Source organism: Rhipicephalus sanguineus, chromosome 8, assembly GCF_013339695.2.
Source record: "Rhipicephalus sanguineus isolate Rsan-2018 chromosome 8, BIME_Rsan_1.4, whole genome shotgun sequence".
Taxonomy (NCBI): domain Eukaryota; kingdom Metazoa; phylum Arthropoda; class Arachnida; order Ixodida; family Ixodidae; genus Rhipicephalus; species Rhipicephalus sanguineus.
Window position 1 is genome coordinate 72,612,209 of NC_051183.1, and position 19,057 is coordinate 72,631,265.

At 45.8% G+C, this 19,057-nt stretch overlaps 1 protein-coding gene across 1 annotated transcript in view; it reads left to right on the plus strand.

Annotated features, from left to right (window-relative positions):
* The window catches only part of LOC119402093 (venom metalloproteinase antarease-like TtrivMP_A), a 115,217-nt gene that overhangs the window by 88,316 nt on the left and 7,844 nt on the right, over positions 1-19,057 (plus strand). Inside the window, exons 12-13 of the mRNA XM_037669196.1 lie at positions 9,335-9,485; positions 15,850-15,972. Coding sequence (XP_037525124.1) covers positions 9,335-9,485; positions 15,850-15,972 — 274 coding nt within the window. The remainder of the gene's footprint in view (positions 1-9,334; positions 9,486-15,849; positions 15,973-19,057) is intronic.

A 19,057-nucleotide genomic window follows, 5' to 3' on the forward strand; every position in this document is an offset into this window, starting at 1 on the left:
CCCGTGCTCAGCGTTCACAAAATCGGCTGCAGATGCGCAAGTCATTGTTTAGATACGTTGAATTAAAAAACTCACAGGGTCCCGTATGCATTCGTTAAAGATGACTAGAAGGCGAAAGCCATCTTCTTGTCAGTCGATGTACTGATTCTCCCGCGCCCCCCTCCGAAAGCGTTCTGCACCTAACGCGGTTTTGCACGGCCTCCGTGACCGATCACGGAGGCAATGCAAAGCGACCATGACGTGTGGATACGTCATCATGTGACGTCACATTATGTGACGTCATAATGACGCTACATATATTGGCGATCTGTGACGTCATGATGACGTCATATGGTGACACCATCACGTGACGATTATTTATTTGCATCAATCGTGTTGACGCCGCCGAAGCGGGACGTCGACGGGCAACCTTCCCACTTGATGAGGAATGCATTTCTTCATAAGCTACATAAATTTTGCATTGCCTCCGTGATCGGCCCTCCGGCCAACCCCGTGTATTTTCTTGCAGACGTTTATTTACGTGGGAAAGATGCGACCCTGTTGGCGTTAGACACGACACTGCTGCCAAAATTGCTCGGGTACACGCCAAATAATTACTATCCTGTTTTGCGGCTGCTGGTTGCTGCAATACCTTCTATTTTATTCACCGCTATTTCAAGTCATGTGGGTCATAGTTCACAGCCGACGTTTGCAGAACAAGTCCGGCAAAGGTTACTGTATTTTCTTTCTTTTCCTAGGCGTCGCATGCTACTACATGCTCGGTCTCGTAGACCGGTTCTTCTTTAACCAGCAATCTCGAAGTGGTGAAGCTTTAGTCTATGAATTTGTTGATGACAGAGAGTGGCAAGTTCACTGGAATGCAAACGGAACGATAATTAAGGAGCATTAAAAAAGACATCGCATTTGCTCACGTTTTGTGTGAGCACCAAATGAAACGAATGCGCTGAATAAAGAAACAGAAGCAGCGGCATTGACCCGCTGAGAAGACCGATCAGTACGCAGTGCGAGACAACTTGTCAAATGACATTGAATGATTGAATGACGCCAACATGATTTGCATATATGTTGGCGTCGGCCACCAAAACTGACACACTATCCTTGCATACGCCACAGTCTTATATAATACCGCATACAAGAAACTACCAGATTCACCCCTTTCCGCTTGGTGCATGGCCGGGAGGCTGTGACGACGCTGGAAGCTATGATTTTATCCACTAGCTGCTCTAACGTTGCCAGTAATGCTGCCGAATTCGCTCGACGCGCCGAAGAATCCCACCAGCTCGCACGGGTGCGTAACGGCTGTCAACAACCCAACGACGCCGTCGATATAACCTTCGCCAACGAGACGTCACGTGTCAGGCAGGTGATAACCTACAGGTGTGGACGCCGATCCGCTAGCGTGGTCGTGCATAAAAAATGCCCCCACCTTCCCGAAGGGAATCGTGAGGAAATGCGAATGCATTTCTTGCGCCGAGTGTACACGGCGTAGTAATCGCTTCACTCCATTTATATATACTTACGAGCGAGCGGACGGGAGAGTGGGGCGCAGGGAGGAGAGAGAGAACAAACGGCGAGAGAAGGAAGGGCAAAGCAGTGCACCTACACTCTCCTACGCTCTCTCCACAAGTCCACACACGCAGGAGCTCCGCCGAGCTCCCGCGATGCGAGCGCCCTCACACGCCAGAGCGCGCTCCTCCTCTCCACTCACTATCCGCTACTCCGCCCGCACCACCTGCTCCGGTTGCTAGGGGCGAGGATAAACGCGCGCGCCCGCAGCTGTTGCTATGGGAGAGGGAGTGAGAGCGGAGAGATAACACCTGCCGACCGACAGACGCCTGACATGCCCCGACTAAGAAATGCATTCGAATTTAAAACTTCAGCACCGATACCTTGACGCTTGTAGAAGTGTCCAACGACTCAGCGACGTTACATACGAGTACTTCCTTAAGGCGAAGGAATCATCCGCCGTACCCGGCGTCCGCGGAAATCGCACGTCGTTCGCATCTCAAGGCTGAAGCCGTACTACTCCCGTTGACAGCAAAGCTCTTCGCGTCAACCATTATCTACTCTTTTTTGTTTCCCTATGGCAATCTCCACTCTGTGTAATAGTCTAGCATCGAGACGGTGCTTATTAGGGAGGGAAGTAATGCCATGACACTAACACAACTTTAGTCAGCTTGGCTCAATCGCCGAAGAAGACCACGATGAGGGGTTTTAGAAAATATTCTAGTAGTGCCGACTAAAAGGTATTGTTTCGTTCTGTCTGTGAAAATATCTTTAAATTGCGAAGTATGGTTGAGCGACCCGGTTGTGAAGACACTCGGTTTTGGGGCGTGTGGGGCCGTGTTCATATTGATTTCTGCCTATTTTTTTATTTATTTTGTTTTGCGAAATGCGAAGCATTTCTTAGCGAACAAAATGCATTTTTACCGCTCTATCTATCTATCTATCTATCTATCTATCTATCTATCTATCTATCTATCTATCTATCTATCTATCTATCTATCTATCTATCTATCTATCTATCTATCTATCTATCTATCTATCTATCTATCTATCTATCTATCTATCTATGTGCACCCCTACCTCTGAACCCTCGCGTGGTCGTCTCCTTAGTTTGGTATGTACCAAACTTGATATAGAAGGACATTAGTGCAGGACGAAAACGATGTGCAGGTCTCGACATGAATAACATGACCTGCCTGTCGCGCGCGTGATCGAACCCTTTGCACCAGTCACATGTGGCACATACCCGCATAACACAGCTATTTTTCACGTCCTTTATTAACGCAAGGTCAGTGATAACAGACTTATGAAATCTTAACGTGGTAGCTTTAAGGAGCCCGTGCTGCCTAAAGTGCGGGAAAAATCTCGATCGAAGGAAAGACTCAAGCCGAAATCCAGGGCAGGCATTCTTCGTGGCAGTCAGGTATTCAACCACAGATTCACGCCACTGCATGAAGCTGCTTTGGAAAACAAACCGGCGCAAGCGTAATGTCCGCGCAACGCCAGTTGGCGTAGTTTTGGCTATCTGCATTTATCACACCGTAATAAACATTGACTCCGCGAACTATAGTCATGTGTTGCTGGAATAGTCCGACAACCACTACTTACAATATGCACATCCTCCAACTGTACCTTGCACTTCATCGCGATAAAATAGACACCGCCTCGATCCCATTAACAGCCTAAAATACGAGCATTTTATCTCCAGAGCGGTTAGGGTACTGGCACGCGCCCGAAGCAACCGATGATGGGCCGAAGACGGCTTTTGTCAAGGCCGGCGTCTTATGCAAATCTAACGTCACGACGTTTTACAACCCTTCTAGGTGTCTTTTTCTGCCCACCCATTAGATGTCGCCGCGGACCATCATGCACTAGGCTGGGTGTTCGCATTTAAGGTTTGCTTAGGCTGCGTTTCCCGTTCGACAGTGCGTCATGGCAATCGACACCAGCATTCTGACACCGATGCCTTTAATTGCTCTCTCTTATATTACGGCAATGACGACAGCTCGGTACCCAGCGTTTTGCTACCATCGTCCTTCACAGCACCGCTTCTGAACAACGCAAGGAATATAGAACTGCTGCGATTATACTTACCTTCAGTTTCACAAACACAGACATCCACTCCCTTTTCACCTCGCATCTGTAACCACTCGCATGTTGCGCCGTAAGCCTCACTATTTCTTCACTTTCAAAGTTTCAAACGCTTGCTTGAGCAACCTTGACCGACGACATTATACCTCCGACGGCTGCCTGTATTCAGTCGCAGCACGAAGTAGTTTCCATTCCGTGCTCTCATGCACAGTGTGTACACTAGAAATTTTTCAAGACAGCGCCTTCTAGAGTGGTACTTCTAGCCAGTAATGTGCAACAATGTTCGGAACGTCACTTTTGTCCTGATTGTAAGCGCTGGAGATCTTTATGCTACCTCTCCTTAAGTAATCTAGAACTTTCACCTCGTCATGGCCACTGTTTGGATGCGTTAGAAATGATTTTTTGTGGCCACTTTCTCAAACATTGACTGGTAACCTCTGGGTCATCATGGCTGTTGAGCACCTCCCTCGCTACGCTGAAACATGCAAAGATGTCCCAGAGACGCATGTTTCCGCATCAATGTGACGAACACTAACAATAATAAACTCTCACAATAATTCATATTCAAGAAAACCATTTTTTTATCCGACAAGGACAGCGACGGAGAGCTTACACAATCCAGAAAGAACTTGTCCTCGTCGGATATGGCATTGAATTTCTTGAAGTTGTAGTAGTGCGAGAGTTCATTAGAGTTATGTTTATCAGGTGAAATCAAACCAAAAATGGCATCTCGGTGCAGGGTGCAGGGTGGTGTAATGGCACCTTGGTGCAGGGTGTAGCCGTCACCACTGTATACATTTGTGCCTCTCATTCAATAAATGATTTTGTTGAAAGTTAGCGCACCTCCACTGTTTCTCCCTGTCTGTCCTTGCGTTGCTTTATAGCTAAATAATTTAAAGTATGTGTTATTAACAAGACCGAGTTCCTACCTTTGGGCCATTATCGTCTGCGCTTGCATTGGGATGGCCGTTTGTGCTCGCAGTCTGCTCCCTCCTGTTAAAGCCCACATTAGCGGTGCTCTGAATTTGAAGCAAATAAACGACTTTATACTATATGCTCATGTCATTTCGCATGTTTCATAAAACCGTACGTATAGTGTTCTCTTTCTGTTCTTTGTACATCTTAAACCTTCTCCTTTTCCTTTTGTAGGTGCTAGTCCGAGTGTGCTGAGTACGTGTGCATGGGCGCTAAAGTATGACATGTATTTTTATGTTTTCATCAAGCTGCGCGTTCTTGCTCCTGCCAGGCACGTGGTATTGCGGTAGATGCCGCGCCGGGAATCATTATGGTATTGCTAATGGGAATCCTGCTCTACATCAACCATGGGTCGACCTTGTGTTCCACATTTTCTTGGTGCGGGCTTACTTCAGGCTGTAAACATACCTTCACTAAGCTAGATTCAGTTTTGTAGTTTGTACGGAAACGAAACACGTGTCTTTTTGTCACTGGCGGACGGAATTCTTGTCTAGACCCGGCAATGCGGTCCTGTGACCTTTCACTAAAAGAAACAGTCTCGCAACGTTATACGCCATACGCTCGAACAGGTAACACATGTTACACAGAAACGGCTGCTCTATTTCTTCCCTCCTCCCGAAATAGCAGGCAGGCATTGTGCCCCTCTAGGCAGGGTTGCCACTGACTTTTGAGTAAATGTCGCCAAACGACGAGCAGAAAGTCGCCAAAAGTCGCCATTTTTTTACGAATTTCGCCAAAAAAGTCGCCATTCTAGATATGTACGGTATATCCTAGTAATAAGAATTTCCACTGATGTATAGCCCCTAGTGATGCAGAACTATCGGTAAATTGACTATCGATAGTATCGATAGTTTATTTGAAACTATCGATAGTGTAAACAAACTATCGATAGTACTACTATCGATAAACTATCGATAGTCGAATCGGTAGTACCATCCGTAATATTACTAGAGATACTACTGCCACGCGTGTTTATTGCTTTGTTTTGATGTATTCGGGTTTCACCCACAGACTGTTAGCTGTTTTTGACGCAGACCGCGCCGCAATGTTTGAGAAGCTTCGCGATTGTTTGACATTTTAAAATTACGCGCCGGACGCGAATATTCAAGTTTATTCGAGAGCTTACGCGAGCACCAGCGATAACGCTGGAAGATTTGATGACTGATGTATAAAAGACGAAGCGTTCCACTAGAGTCACTACGTTCCACCGGTTATCAGATTACTCGACGGCCGGCGACTGTTCTCGCCGCAGTCAGTGCGCAGCGTGTATCGCTGGTATTCTGAGTATTGATTTTCTGGGCACAAGTTCAACCAAAAAGAAGAGCTTCGTATTTCCCAGTCTTGCTGCAGAATTCTTCACTGTCACAACCACGTGACAAACTATCCATAGTGGTGCGAATAACGATGGTGTTGCTGGCTGGCCAAATTGCCAAAATATTCGCGATAGCCTACTATCAGCTTCGCCTAATTTATGAGGAAATTTTTATAGAGAGAAATTATTTGCGCAGTGAAAATGGCGGCATATGTCCATCAATAAATAATATTTAAAAGCAACCAGTGACATCTTACAGTTAACAAACTTAGTTCTTGATAATTTTTTTTTATTTTGAAATACTCAAATGCAATATAAAACTCAAGCCGCACAGTTCTACCCCATGTAACGGCTTCCTTTCCGCTACAGCCTACTCCTCCGGCTCCACTACGTACAAAGCGGGCGGGGAACCAAATTTACTAGATGCGAAGCAGCTTTTGCTCGGGGCTGTGTCCGTAGGTCCGTAGTTCCATTGGCGACCGTCCGCTTTCTACCACCTAGCATAGCCATCTGAGCGCGCGCTTGCCCCAAGGAGAAGTCTTCCTCCTCTTGTTCTTCGACCGTCTTGACGATGATACGTGCAGATCACTTTAGGGGCCCGGGTTGCCGTATGCTGTCCTAGCTTGGCGTAACGCAGACAAAACCATGTGTGCTGGCACGCGCTAGCGCGTTCGGGCCTGTGTAAGGGGCTATGTAAGACGCTGTGGCCTGTCCTCCTTACACTCTCTCAGCAATCATGTGATAGTGTCAGGGAACGAGATTCTGCGATGAACCCGCGTGGCGTACTTCAACAAGAGTTCGGGACGAGTAACAGCAACTACAGTGATTTCATGGTGTGCTGCACTTGCAAGGACGCGTTAACATCGGGCAAGGTGCCCGTGATGAACGGAACTTTAAGTCGACCCATGCGCTGCTTCACATCCCCACATGGTTCCCTTTAGTGGGAGATGATGTAATTTTTTTCTGCAATGAGTTCGCGCTGTTGATTTTAAACTATCGATAGTACTTACTATCGATAGCACTATCGATAGTATCTTTAACTATCGATAGTTCGATAGTGGCTCAACTATCGATACTATCGATAGTACCATCGATAGTTCTGCATCACTAATAGCCCCGTAAATACAGTGCCATTCAAAGCCCTTAAAATATATTGACATTTCTCAATACCAGGCGCATCGCCCCTTCACCATGGGAGTGCTTGGTGCACCTGGTTCTCCGACTAGCCGCAAGATGTGCGCGGAGGCGCAAGTATAAAAGGATAAAACGCTCATGATATCCTTCCATACCTGTCCGCTCGTTTCAAAGGCAAAAGTGTGGTAAACCTTAGGCGAAAGCCGCGAAGGCATTGTTTGTAGACAGATTTACATCCCCTCATATGAAAAAAAGGATTAACAGGTTTATTGAAAGTAGCAAGACAGAATTCTTACAGGTATCGTTCATTAGTGAGTCTTATGCCTTTCAGTGTGAACTAATATGATACCGGACGCCACTGTCCCTTTCATATATAATCACTTATCTCTACCCGCGTCAATCCAGTGCGTTATAATTGAACATGTAGACGTTGTAAAATGTTATATAGCAATTGTTTTCATTGCACACGCTCACCGAGAAGAGTAGAAAATGCCTGAATAAATAATTTTTTATTGCACGAACACCCGCGTATCCGCCAATCTTCGCTAGACGAGCTCGATTAGGGGATACTGCAGCAGTGAATAAGTCGCCAAACTATTCAGAACAGTTGGAGCTTTGGCGGAACAAATGGCCGGAACACACGTCCAGCCCGTCATCTAGCCCCTTCAGAAGCGAAACTTTAGCGAAGCTCTGAAGCATCGATCTAGATGAATTTAGATGAATTGAGTTAGAAGCATCTAGATGAATTGAGGAGATGCACACGAGTTACAGGACGTACATACAGAACGGCGCGCAATGTGCACCTCAAAACCCAGAAAAATACAGAGAATAATGCCGCTCACTCGTTGGGAAGGCACTGAGCTTAGGATGCATAACTCAGTGGAGACCTAAGCTGAAAATCGCCAAAAATTCGCCATGTCCCCATTCATAATTTTAGGTCGCCACGGGCCTCTCAAATTCGCCAATTTGGCGAAAAGTAGCCACCATTGGCAACCCTGCCTCTAGGTGACAGTTGCCTGCTTGCTCTATCCCTCTTTTTTCTGTGTCATTGTGTATGCAAATCAAATAATAATAATAATAATAATATAATAATAATAATAATAATAATAATAATAATAATAATAATAATAACGTTTATTTATAAAAGCAAATGCAAAGGCCACGTCATTCGCTTTTCCGCAGTGAGCGTTATAGAAATGGGGTTGCTTTTGCTTGCAGCTTAAGCCGCTTTTATGCTGCAGGTGATCAAGAAGCTGAAAGGATTTGTTCTGATTTCTCATATATTTCTGTGACACCTTTTGCGTGATTTTGAATCTGTCTGTTCGTCTTTGGACAGCACACTTCATGCGGAGAACGCTTACGCGAGAGACGTCGATGCGGCTTCTTCCTTTAGCCATGCACCGATCCGGCTATAGAATTATAGGTAGCGTACAATTTTGGCAAGAACATCGTGGCTCCCATGTTTGTATGCCCTGCGACTGTCCGTGGACAGAATGGAACGAATTCATGCACGATAGGTAGGCAACACATTCCTCAATGCCCAGATGTGGACGGAACCCGATTGGGCCAAGATGATACGAAGAGTATCCGATCAGCCACCACGTGATGTGTGTCACAAGCATACATTCTGTCAGTTTGCTTAACGTTGAGGTGAGCGCGTCGAGGTGAGTTAATTCTTCAAAAGCAGGCGTCGTCATTCCAAACGATTTCAGCGGAAAAGGCATCGTGTTCTCTGGGATGAAATGTTGAGGGTGCAGTATTTACTCAGCTTTCACAAGCTATACTAATACTGTTACCAGCCCCCCTCCCCCCCTCAGGCCAGTGAATATAACTAGCTCGTTTTTGCAGTCAGCCTGTTTGAGAAAGGTGATATGATTTGAGCACGCGTGCGTTTTAATAGCGCGCACTTGATATTTCGTAGGCCTAGTCTACTTGTTCAAACAAGAAAGCAGTGCAGCTTGTCAGAAACAGTTTGTTTGCTTCCGTCACAGTTATATACGATGCCACGTGAAGGTCTTCTTCATACGAGTACGAACTGAAATGATGGGCTATGTCATTTAAGTAATAAGTGTTCTCGGTTGAATAAATGTTCGTTACAGTTTCTGGACAGCAATTTAAACAACTTTGGCTCATAGTATTCGGTAGAAGAAGGCGTGGAAAATTTTTGGAAGTGTCTCTGTGTTGCAGCTGTGTAACCGTTCGTGCACTTTCATACATAACGTGGTAATGTTTGATCATTACCACTTAGAAAATGGCAGATGGTATCAGAATCATAGTAAATTATTCTATATTTAATAAACACGCCTTCCTTTTTAGGACATATGAAGGTGTTTGCTTGAGAACAAACGACACAGCAGTAATTGCTGAGAGGTGGAAGGCGCGTTATAGGCTGCCCGGGGAGTTTCTGAGCAGAGACAAGCAGTGCAAGCTAACTTACCCAGAGCTTGCAGGTACATATTATATGAGGGTAAGTTTATGTTGTCTGAAAGACACGTCATTCTGTATAATGAATAATAGTGTCGACAGCGCCGACAGGCGTATGCGTATCGTGTATATTTGTAGATTGTCCAGCGCGCATACATGAAGCATATGTTCAGGACAGCGAAATATGCAGGATCTTCTTATTTTACCTCGTGCTGCTATGCTGAGCTCGCCTCACCCTCCTCGGAATCATACACACTTCTTTAAAGCACAGCTCATAGGCTCCTGTTCCTGCGCAGAGCGGCGTCGCATCGCCATCGGTGGCGTAACCGATACATATAAAAATGTAACTGAGAGACATCAAAAAATAAAAAAAGAAATAAAAAATACCCATGATCGGATGGTATTTGAACGCGTTCCCTTTGCGTGGCAGTCGTGTATTCTACCACAGAGCCACGCTGGTGCTTGAAATTCATTTGGAAAAAGACCCTATACAGGCTTTATGTCAAACAAGGAATCGGGTTAATCTATGTAATATAGCGTGACAGAATAGTAAAATAAGAACCAGTCAACACACAATGCCAATTGCTGAACGAGGGTGCGGTTTAATGCTTCCCACCCACTGCAAAGTGTTGAGCGATAGTTCTTCATTTTCATCAACAAAGTGCACAAAACACCTTACAGATGTATAGCGGGTGCTTCGCTTATCCACAGAAAGACAAATAATGTCGTAGTGGGTGCTGTCCTACTTCACAAAAGATATGATTTATATCGTACCGGATACATTGCTGAAAGCCAAAACATCAAACACAACTAGTTGGTGTTGCTCATAGAGCTAGTACAGACGCTAGAGGAAAAGCTGAGCCGAATGAGCGCCGACCACATGTACACCGCCATTACTGTACCTTTGTGATTGTTGTCTTTGCATTCATTTATAAATCGGCTGCAAGTAGCGCTATTCAATGTGAGTAATACTGGCAATAAAAATCAAACACGGGAATTTTCACAAATAACAACATGTAGACAGTGTTTAACGTTTATTTAAAAGATTTCTAAGCAAGGTTTAAGTCCAATTAGGCATTTTACTGTGCGTGGAACCGCGACTAAGGAGGATGCGTTCGCAGGCACTTTTACCAGAGGGCGCCGCCATATACACTTGAGTTCGATATCGCGGCCGATTGCGCGTCTTTTGACCGAGTTGTGAGTCGCAGTGCGTCGCCTTCTACGCTTTCTGTTGACACGTACGTACAACTCCACTTCACGTGAGCTCACTTTCATTAATTACGATGAAAACTTAATACTACCGTGAAGCCTAGCATGTGTCTCAGACGCTCGTAACGCTCGCGCGCTACAGTATTGGCGGCGCCTTGTGGCCAGAGATTCTATTGCACGGGTCCCATGGGGAGTTTTTCCTCTAGAGCCTGTACTAAATCTATGACGTTGCCCCAACACGAAGTTGCGCCCAGAATTCGCATTAGGCATTATCGTAATCGTCAGTGAACCTTTTTTTTTTCTCATCTGGGTTACTTCTATTGCAGAATAGTGGCATATGGCGCCTGACACAGCATACGAGTGAATAAAAAACGTACACCTGCGAGCGTTTCTGTGCTGTGTTTCCCGCGTCCTATGTCGGGTTCGCTACACTCTTATCCTCAAGTAGGATATGCCAACAAACACAACGTAGAACTTTGACCTATTTCTATTTTTTCCCCTTGCGGTATGCTCTGTACTTAGAAGTGTTAAGTTTGTGGCCTCCAGCGATCTACAAGTGTCGTCAACGGGAGCACCGTTGCTATAGGGTATTTGTATATCTAAATAATCTTTTCTATCTAGAACACCAGTGTTACGTTAGAGACATGTACAGAATAAAGAACTGACGGTTACTATAATATACGATGTTTGCAACAATGCACGAGGACGAGTACATTATATTGCTCAATAAAATAATCAACAAAATACTTTAGAACGATATCTTAGATATTCTCTCTATGTACCATGACCTGAACCTCTGAAGGCGCTGAGTGATAGAGAGAGAGAAGCTTTCGTAGCGTTAGCTACACTTGCCTAGCCGGAGCCGATTTCGCGTCGATCCTCATGAGCCGTGCTGCGCATGCGCAAGGTTCAGACATGTCCAGAGCTGGCTCACCACTCTCCGCCACCGCGAACTCACGCGCTCTCCGCCACCGCCGCACGCTACTCGCCGCTGCTGGTCTGCGCATTCGAGAGGAGTGACGTCGTAGCCATGGTAGAAACACTGGCGCCAGCGCGCGCGCAACTATTCGCCTTCGCTGTGCTGTCGCCGTCTGACACAGCGCTGGAGCCGTGTGATAGCGCTTCTGACTGGCGTTTGTAGGTGGACAACGCCATGGAGAAGGAGAGCGCAAATGGTGCTCAACGACGCAGAAGAGGCGAGAAGCTTATCTCATTCGATCCCAAAGTCGTTCCCTGGCAATTAGCGGTTCCGCGTACGAAGAATGAACAGAAAAAGCCTAATGACACTAGAAAATATGGACAGCTAAGAATAATCAGCCGAACCTTTGCTAACGCTACGTATATAGTGGCATCGCCGAGCTAAGCCAGTGCAATTTTTTTATTATCGAAATAGGGACAAATGACCCTCGGTAATTTCGGCCCTGAATCCCGGGCTCCATAGCCTTTGCGCGTATCAGTTCCGGCTGGCCGTTTCAGTATCAGTTTGCAGCACACAATACGGTTAGAACTGCAGAACAAACAAACAGAAAGTAGGACGTCCTATAGTCAACATAGGTACAGCGGTTATATCGTTCGAGTTTACAAGCTTCAGCTTATCAATGACCATATATATATACAGAAATTTTACAGGTTTTGTATATCTTCAAGGAGGCTCTCAGTCATCAAGATTTCAAATTGTGATCACACCTGCACAGTCCAACGTATTGTTCAGCTTGATGTGCATCCAAATTTTTGAAAAGACAAAGCTTATTATGTGCATTCAGATTCATTCCACATAACTTCAAATACTGGCAGTCATTTCTTCTACCAATTTTCTCTCTTTTATAAGAGATTCAAAAAATCTGCAAAACACTTTTCAGCACTGTTGGCAACATCAGAGTAACTAGTACTACTGACTATATCGGCGAATTATTAGAATTAGGTAGACAAATAATAAGGGTTTTGATAATAGGACGCATGAATGAATGGGTTCAGAGGCCGAAATATAAGAATAGCCCAAGGTTTATCTAAAAGGTGCTGGAAGCATGTTGAATGTGGAAAGAATATAAAAAAGTGTTATTGGAATCCTTTTTGGTTGTCAACTCGCGCAAGCTAGCAACACCATCATATTCCATGAAAAGCACCCTTATTTTTACGGAGAAGTGACGAGATATTTTTTGACAAGAAAACTGAAACAAAATAACATATGTAGAGGTAAACTGAAGTAGATTCGGAAGCGACGGCAGGCACCTAGTTCATGGTTTTGTAAAAAAGTGATGCCCATATTTAAATATTCAACTTCCGTAACCCCATCACAAGAATTCCACATCATGATGCGAAGGAGAAACCTGCGATGTTCTTTTTATTGTGAACAAATACGCCAGCGTGCTTTTAGATTTTTTGCTACAAATACAAGAACACATACGACGTCTTTGCGTGTATTGAGGAAGACTGGAAGAAAGCTACTTAGACGTTTCATGCATTATTTTCAGCAACTGCATACAAGCAAAAAGCAGAAACTACACCAGTCTGTGTGTGTCATCGGGTTTAGAAGTGTTTTCATTAAGTATTCTTGTGGTTACACCTCCCAAAAGAAGGATATTGCCATGCGCGCTTCTTTTGTTGTTTTATTGCGATAGCATTATATGGACAATCTCGGCGAATATTCGCCGTCGCCGCCGTCATGCACCGTATATATATATATATATATATATATATATATATATATATATATATATATATATATATATATATATATATATAAGCCACAAAGAAAAATAATTCAGAAAAACTCTCTGACACGCGGAATCGGACGGGCGACCTCTCGCTTTGCAGCGCTCGGCGTTAGACGGTTAGGTCACCAACAGTAGCGTCTTTCAGCATGCTAACGGCGAACTATTTATATACACCATGCACTTCAGCATGCCTTCTTAGTCACCACATAGATGGCGCGCGTGGCGCGCTTTCAAGATCGTCGCCCCGCTCCTGAAAACGCCGTTGCTCTTCGCCCTACAGGGTGTGGTCGCCTTCGTGCGCTTGTCATGGGGGAAAGAAAGGGGCGGGCGGGGGGTTGGAGTGGGCGGTTGTATTTCTTGTGCTTTCCCCGCGATGTCCGCGCTGGTCACAGAGCGTATGAAGGTCACTTCGCTAGCTCAGCGTCCGCGTTTACGAAAGGAGCGCGCTGTTCAAACAGAAGTATGTAACAACTTTGACAGTTAGTTCGCGCTCGTCCTGTGTGCACCTGTTCGTTGGTTTCGTGCATCCTGCTTTATGAAGGGTAAAAGCGCACTGAAGACGAACACACAATGAAGGCACACACACGCACACACATAGCGCACGCACATAACGCATAGTGTGTGTGCCTTCATTGTGTGTTCGTCTTCAATGCGCTTTTACCCTTCTTAAACATGGAATACCAACATGCCCACTTTACCACTTTGGTGAACTTCATCCTGCTTTATATTTGAGAACTGCGCTGCAAGTGTCGAGCTGCGACGCATGATAGTTCGCGCTCGTCCTGTGTGCGTTCTTTTCGTGCGTCCTTTGGGCTCGAGCGAAGCGCTGACAATTTCGAGCTGTTTTCCGTTCTTCGCGTTACATTCCAATTTATTGCTATCGCATTCATTGGTTCGCCGTTGCGGCTAAACTGACATTTTTTTAGGTAACCTAGTTCGTTGCACGCGTAGCCGCTGGCTTTCGCAAGTCGCAATAGGCTGCGGCTTGCGCAAGGCAGCGGCTACGCGTGCAACGGACTAGGTTACGTAAAATAACATAATGAGCGCGCTTGGTAATATGATTATGAGTGACGCCGTAGCGGACGTCTCCGAAAATTTCGACCACCTGCGTTTTTTTAACACGCGCCTCAATCTAAGCACACGGCCTGTTTTACGAAAATAGGTAGGCTGGCAGAAGAATGGAGATATATTTTGTGGTCGTGTATGCTTAAAAGAACATTTGAGGAGACTCTATGTACTGCAGCTGCGATTTATATTCAGCGTCATATTTTGTGGTCATATATGCTTAAAAGTGCATTTGTGTAGATTCCATGTACTGTAGCTACGATTTGCATTTAACGTGATATTTCGTGTTCGTATATGCTTAAAAGCCCATTTGTGTAGACTCTATGCAGTGCGCTATGGCCGTTATCCGACGTTGCCACTGGACACCCTACTTCCGGCTACTACATCTCTGCCGAGCGAATACGCACGGGATGCTATCGCGCGTGCCGACCACGCGCGTCAGATCGCCCGATCTAGGCTGTCCGCTTCACAAGCAACCCAGAAGACCCTCTACGACAGCAGGCATGTCGACGTTCGTTTCTCGCCTGGTTCCCTAGTTCTCCTGTGGTGCCCAGTTCGTCGTGTTGGTCTGTCAGAGAAGTTGTTATCCCGCTACATCGGTCCATACCGTATCGTCCGCCAGGTAACGGATGTCACCTACGAGATCGTCCCCGTCTCCGAGACTAACCCGCCTGCAAACACGCCCAGTGACGTAGTGCACGTCAGTCGGCTAAAAGAATGCCGCCCTCCTTCTGAAGAACATGTTTAAAGCGCACCGAGATGGCGCTTTTCCCGCCGGGGGTAATGCTACGTAGGTAACCCATCAAGAGCCAGACATTCTGCGTACAGAAGACGACAAAGAGGACTGGCCTGTCTCTCTGCTGTGGGTGCTGTCCTCCATATTGATGGATGCTGTGCACATCAGTGTAAATACACTTGTAAATAGTCACGCCTCGTGTCATTTTGCGTAACAATATTTTGTGGTCATATATGCTTAAAAGTGCAATTGTGTAGACTCCATGTACAGTAGCTGCGATTTACATTTAACGTGATCTTTCGTGGTCGTATATGCTTAAAAGACCATTTGTGTAGACTCTATGCACTGCAGCTACGATTTACATTTAACGTGTTGTAAAGAGTAATAATAAGCACGCAGCAAATTAGCGATCGATCACACGCCAGTCGCCACACCAGAACTAGAATGCCGCCTCAACTATCTGTTGAGTAAAAACAGATAGCGTGAATACTATTCTCTGTTTCTTTTCATCTTTTGGTACAAAATATAAAAGGGTGCACTTAGCAACTGAACTTTGCCCATGCACTATAGGCTATTATCTTGCTGATGCGTTGGAGCGGACATTCTCGCTTACATCGTGAGGCAAAAGGAGCTTGATAAATACAGCGCTCTTGGTTCAAATAGTTGTGGTTTGCCCTTTGCAGGATCTGGGTAACGAAGGCTGCATGATACACTGTTTTGTTCATGGATATCAGTTCCAAGCAGCTGATCACCAATGGGAAGCGTGGCTCATAGATGGCAGTCCATGCACAAGCGATAGAAAAATGGTAAGATTCCGACTTATCAAAGTAATGCACTTAGTTCTGTAAAGTGAAAGCCTTGAGGAAGCTTGAGCTTCGCCTTCAAAAGTAGAAAACGATAGCTTCAACGTACCCCGTTCGCATCAGCTGCTCATTTGTCGCCAGGCGTCGCTTCTCAGTGGACAGTCCTAAAGTCACTGTAACGGGAAAAGTACCGCGTTCCTTTTCTCTTCGCCGCCGCGCCCTTTCGGCGGCTTCGCCACATAAATGGTCCAGCTCGCTCGCCTCGCTAGTGTCTCCCGGCCGCAGACGCACGGCGCTTTGGAGGGCGATTGTTTTTATAGGCTCAGGAAAGCGTGCAGCAACATTACGACATCCCGTATCGTTCTGAGACTTCATCGAAAGACTATCGAGGCATCGAAGAATGCCCGGGTAAGGCCGTCTTTGCTATTCCCGGCGGGAAAAAGGATGCCAAACGACGGGCTGTGTGGCTGCACAGAATTACGCGGGAAAAATTTGTTCTCACGACTGATACTCGCATTGTCAGGTAAGCGCTTCATTGAGAATTCGCGAATGTTTCGGGGAATGTTTGCGCCTACCCTGCACTAGTGCAGCTTGTTTCGCGTAGTTGTCGCAGGAGGTTCATGCACAATAACATTTTATTATGTTTGGCGTAAAATTGACGCCTTTGGGTTCACATATAATGATCAGCATGCTATGAAAACTGATTGCTACACATTGGTACTGCCTGACGTGACTGTATGACGAACACAAATAACAGGTGGTAGCATGAAAATAATGAATGATGCTCTCGCGGCCGGTTCGCTTGCTTGATATGAACCAAAATCGGTATTCCGTGACGTGACTGTATGACGAACATAAATACCCTGCGGTAACATGAAAATAATGGTATGCATGTCATGTAAGGCATGATTTACATGCCATGCTCATGATGCTCTCGCAGCCGGTTCGCTTGCTTGATATGCACCAAAATCGGTTTGCGTGACGTGACTGTAATGCGAACGTAAATAACAGGTGGTAACATGAAAATAATGGCACGCATGTCATGTAACGCATGATTTACATGCCATGCTCATGATGCTCTCGCGGCCAGTTCGCTTGTTTGATATGCACCAAAATCGAATTGCGTGACGTGACTGTATGACCAACATAAATACCGTCATGATTTTCACGTTACCACTTGTCATTCGTGCTCGTCCTACAGTCACCTCACGCTATGCCAATTTGGGTGCATTTCAAGCTAGCGAACCACCCGCCATCGCAGCATGAGCGTGGCGAGTAAGTCATGCCGTACATGACATGGAAGTCGTGATTTTCATGTTACCACCTATCACTAACGTTCGTCATACAGAAATTGCTTGTCATAAAAGTTTTGGTATATATGCATTTCATTAAACCACCACGAGCGCCCCGAAACCATGTCATGTAAATCACATTTTACATGGCATGTCTGTCATGTTTGCACGTTATAACCAGTCACTTATGTTCGTCATACACTCTTGTCACGCCGTACCAATTTTGAAGTGTATCAAGCTATCGAAGCGGCCGCGATCGCACCCTGAGCGTGGCATGTAAATCATGCCGTACATGGCATTCATGTCATTCTTTTCATGTTATCACCTTAATTTAAATTCGTCATACAGTCATGTTACGCCATACCAAATTTGGTGTACTTCCCATTAACGAAGCGGCCAGGACAGCACAAAGTCCGGGGCCGATAGATAGATAGATAGATAGATAGATAGATAGATAGATAGATAGATAGATAGATAGATAGATAGATAGATAGATAGATAGATAGAAAGAAAGTCACAGAAATTCGCTAATAAATGCTTTGCATTTAATAAATGCAGACAGCCGAGCGCGTAAATGCCGCGCATTTCGCATTTCTTTATCGCGTTAGTACGCGTGCGTGCGCATGTAGGCAAGTGAAAATTGCCGCTATTTCTTTCCTAATCAGTCAGAGAACAACGGTATGCTTCATTCCGGGCTGAAAAAGCGCACGCAATGCGTAAAACATGAGTTACTCCACGTGAAATCAACACCGCACAGCCGCAGCTTCGGCCGCGCTGGACCAAATATGGCGGCGCGCACGACGGTCGCGGTACTTTTCCCGTTCCAGTGACTTTAGACAGTCCAACCGTGCCGCGACGAAAGAGTCGTCTTTGGGCGTACCCTGCTAGAATGCATACCTGCTTCTAATTGTGGGAACCAGTATAGCGTGCTGGCTTCATAACGCCGTGTGGTGTGCAATGGCGATTGTAGTGGCCAACGTGTGCTCCGTGTCAGAGGCCACCTGCGCGCGTCTGAGGACAGTGATCTTTTTGGCTTCTAAGAGGATTGCGCAACGCATGTTGCTGTTCGCGTGCTGTATTCCGCCTGCCCTGCCTTGTGCCCTCGAGGACGTGTGAGCCTTGTTAAAAAAATATTTTTTTTAACATCCCATCTGCCTTGCTTTGACTATGGACAGGACGGAGGAAGCGGAATGCGCACAGAGCGAAGTTGTGAAGTGCCCATAACGCCATAATTCCCATATTGCCGATCAAAGAAAATACTATGCGTCAGTGACGTCATAGGCGCAGCGTCACACCTTGTCGGTGCTGATGATAATTATGATCATTAATTATACCGCAGCATTCTGTAACGGTCTGCCAATAAACCACCTATTCGCTCCGCAATTCGCATGCTGTGAAGAATGCTGTGACACTACCCTTGTTCTGACACGAAATATTGCATGTGTTGATGGCGATATCTGGTAATAAATGACGCCTGTACAGGTTTTCTTTCCGAAACAGCCTCCAGCGCGGCATGCCTCAGCGGCAAAAACACTTGAGCGCCATGCAGAAGGCCTGGGGTTGAATACGAAGGGAACCGAAGGTTGTTATTTTTTGCTTACTTGTTTGCATTGTGAAGAGAAAGATGCGCCTCCCCCTAGCAGCATCGCCAAAGGTCGGCTCGCTCGGCTCGTGTTTCGGAATGCTGCTGTGCCTCTGGACGGTTGTTCTCGCTGCCTTGCAGCTGACAACCATTACGTTCTTGAACAACCAATCCTCTTCATAATTGGTTGAGGGTGCTGTTAATCCCCGTTGCT